An 886-nucleotide genomic window follows, 5' to 3' on the forward strand; every position below is an offset into this window, starting at 1 on the left:
GGCGAGCCTGGCCGGAGAAGGCCAGTGTGGGCGCTGACCAGCCCTGTGCTGCAGGCGCAGGAGCCGCTGGCTGACCATCATGCTGCTGCTGCAGCGCGGCGCCGACCCCAACCTAAGCTGCGTGCCCATGCAGGGCCTGTTCCTGGCCGTGAAGGCCGGGGATGTGGACGGGGTGCGGCTGCTGCTCGAGAGCGGAGCCAGGACGGACATCGCCTTCCCGGTGGAGGTGGGCTTGGGCCTGTGGGCGGCGCCCCTGCCTGCAGCACCCACCCGGGCACCGAGGCGCTGGGCAGCTGGGGTGGGGTGACCGGCCCCCACGCGTCCAGCTGCCCGCGCTCCCTCCTCCTTGGGTCAGCTGAAGTAGGGAGGGCAGACGAGCCCGTCCCACAGCTTCACGTGGCTCTGTGGCCACTGGCCAGACCCTGCCCACTGCCCACTTGCTGCCCTGCCCACTCACTTCCTTCTCTGCTGGGCCTGAGTTGTGCCAGGGGGTGGCACGTGGACACCTGCCCACCCAGCAGAGCCCGTCGGGGCACGGGCAGTGTCCTTGGGTCCCCGCAGTGGGCAGGAAGGGGTGTCCAGCTCACTGAGGCCGACTGCGGGCTTCTGGCCTTCTCCTGGGTGGCCCGTGCCGCTCAGGGAGGGGGCAGTGGGCACTGAGGAGCTGGACGCTGGCTGAGGGCTGGCCAGGAGGGTGGGGCAGGACCCAGCGGGGGCCAGTGGGGTCCCCGGTGCGGACTGGGGGCCTCAGCCGCACGCTCCTCCGAAGCTGAGGGCCCTGACCCCGCTCCACATCGCGGCCGCCCTGCCCGGGGAGGAGGGCGTGAAGATCACCGAGCTCCTGCTCCATGCCGCCACCGACGTGGACGCCCGGGCGGCCGACCAG

General features: G+C 72.2%; 1 protein-coding gene across 1 annotated transcript in view; it reads left to right on the plus strand.

Moving 5' to 3' along the window:
• ANKMY1 (ankyrin repeat and MYND domain containing 1) overlaps positions 1-886 on the plus strand; it is a 79,520-nt gene that overhangs the window by 11,030 nt on the left and 67,604 nt on the right. Inside the window, exons 6-7 of the mRNA XM_012734780.1 lie at positions 55-226; positions 770-886. The exon at positions 770-886 is cut by the window's right edge and continues 19 nt beyond it. Of these exons, the coding sequence (XP_012590234.1) occupies positions 55-226; positions 770-886 (289 nt within the window). The remainder of the gene's footprint in view (positions 1-54; positions 227-769) is intronic.

This window comes from Condylura cristata, unplaced genomic scaffold (assembly GCF_000260355.1).
Source record: "Condylura cristata isolate star-nosed mole 26May11 unplaced genomic scaffold, ConCri1.0 scaffold00069, whole genome shotgun sequence".
Classification (NCBI taxonomy): Eukaryota; Metazoa; Chordata; class Mammalia; order Eulipotyphla; family Talpidae; genus Condylura; species Condylura cristata.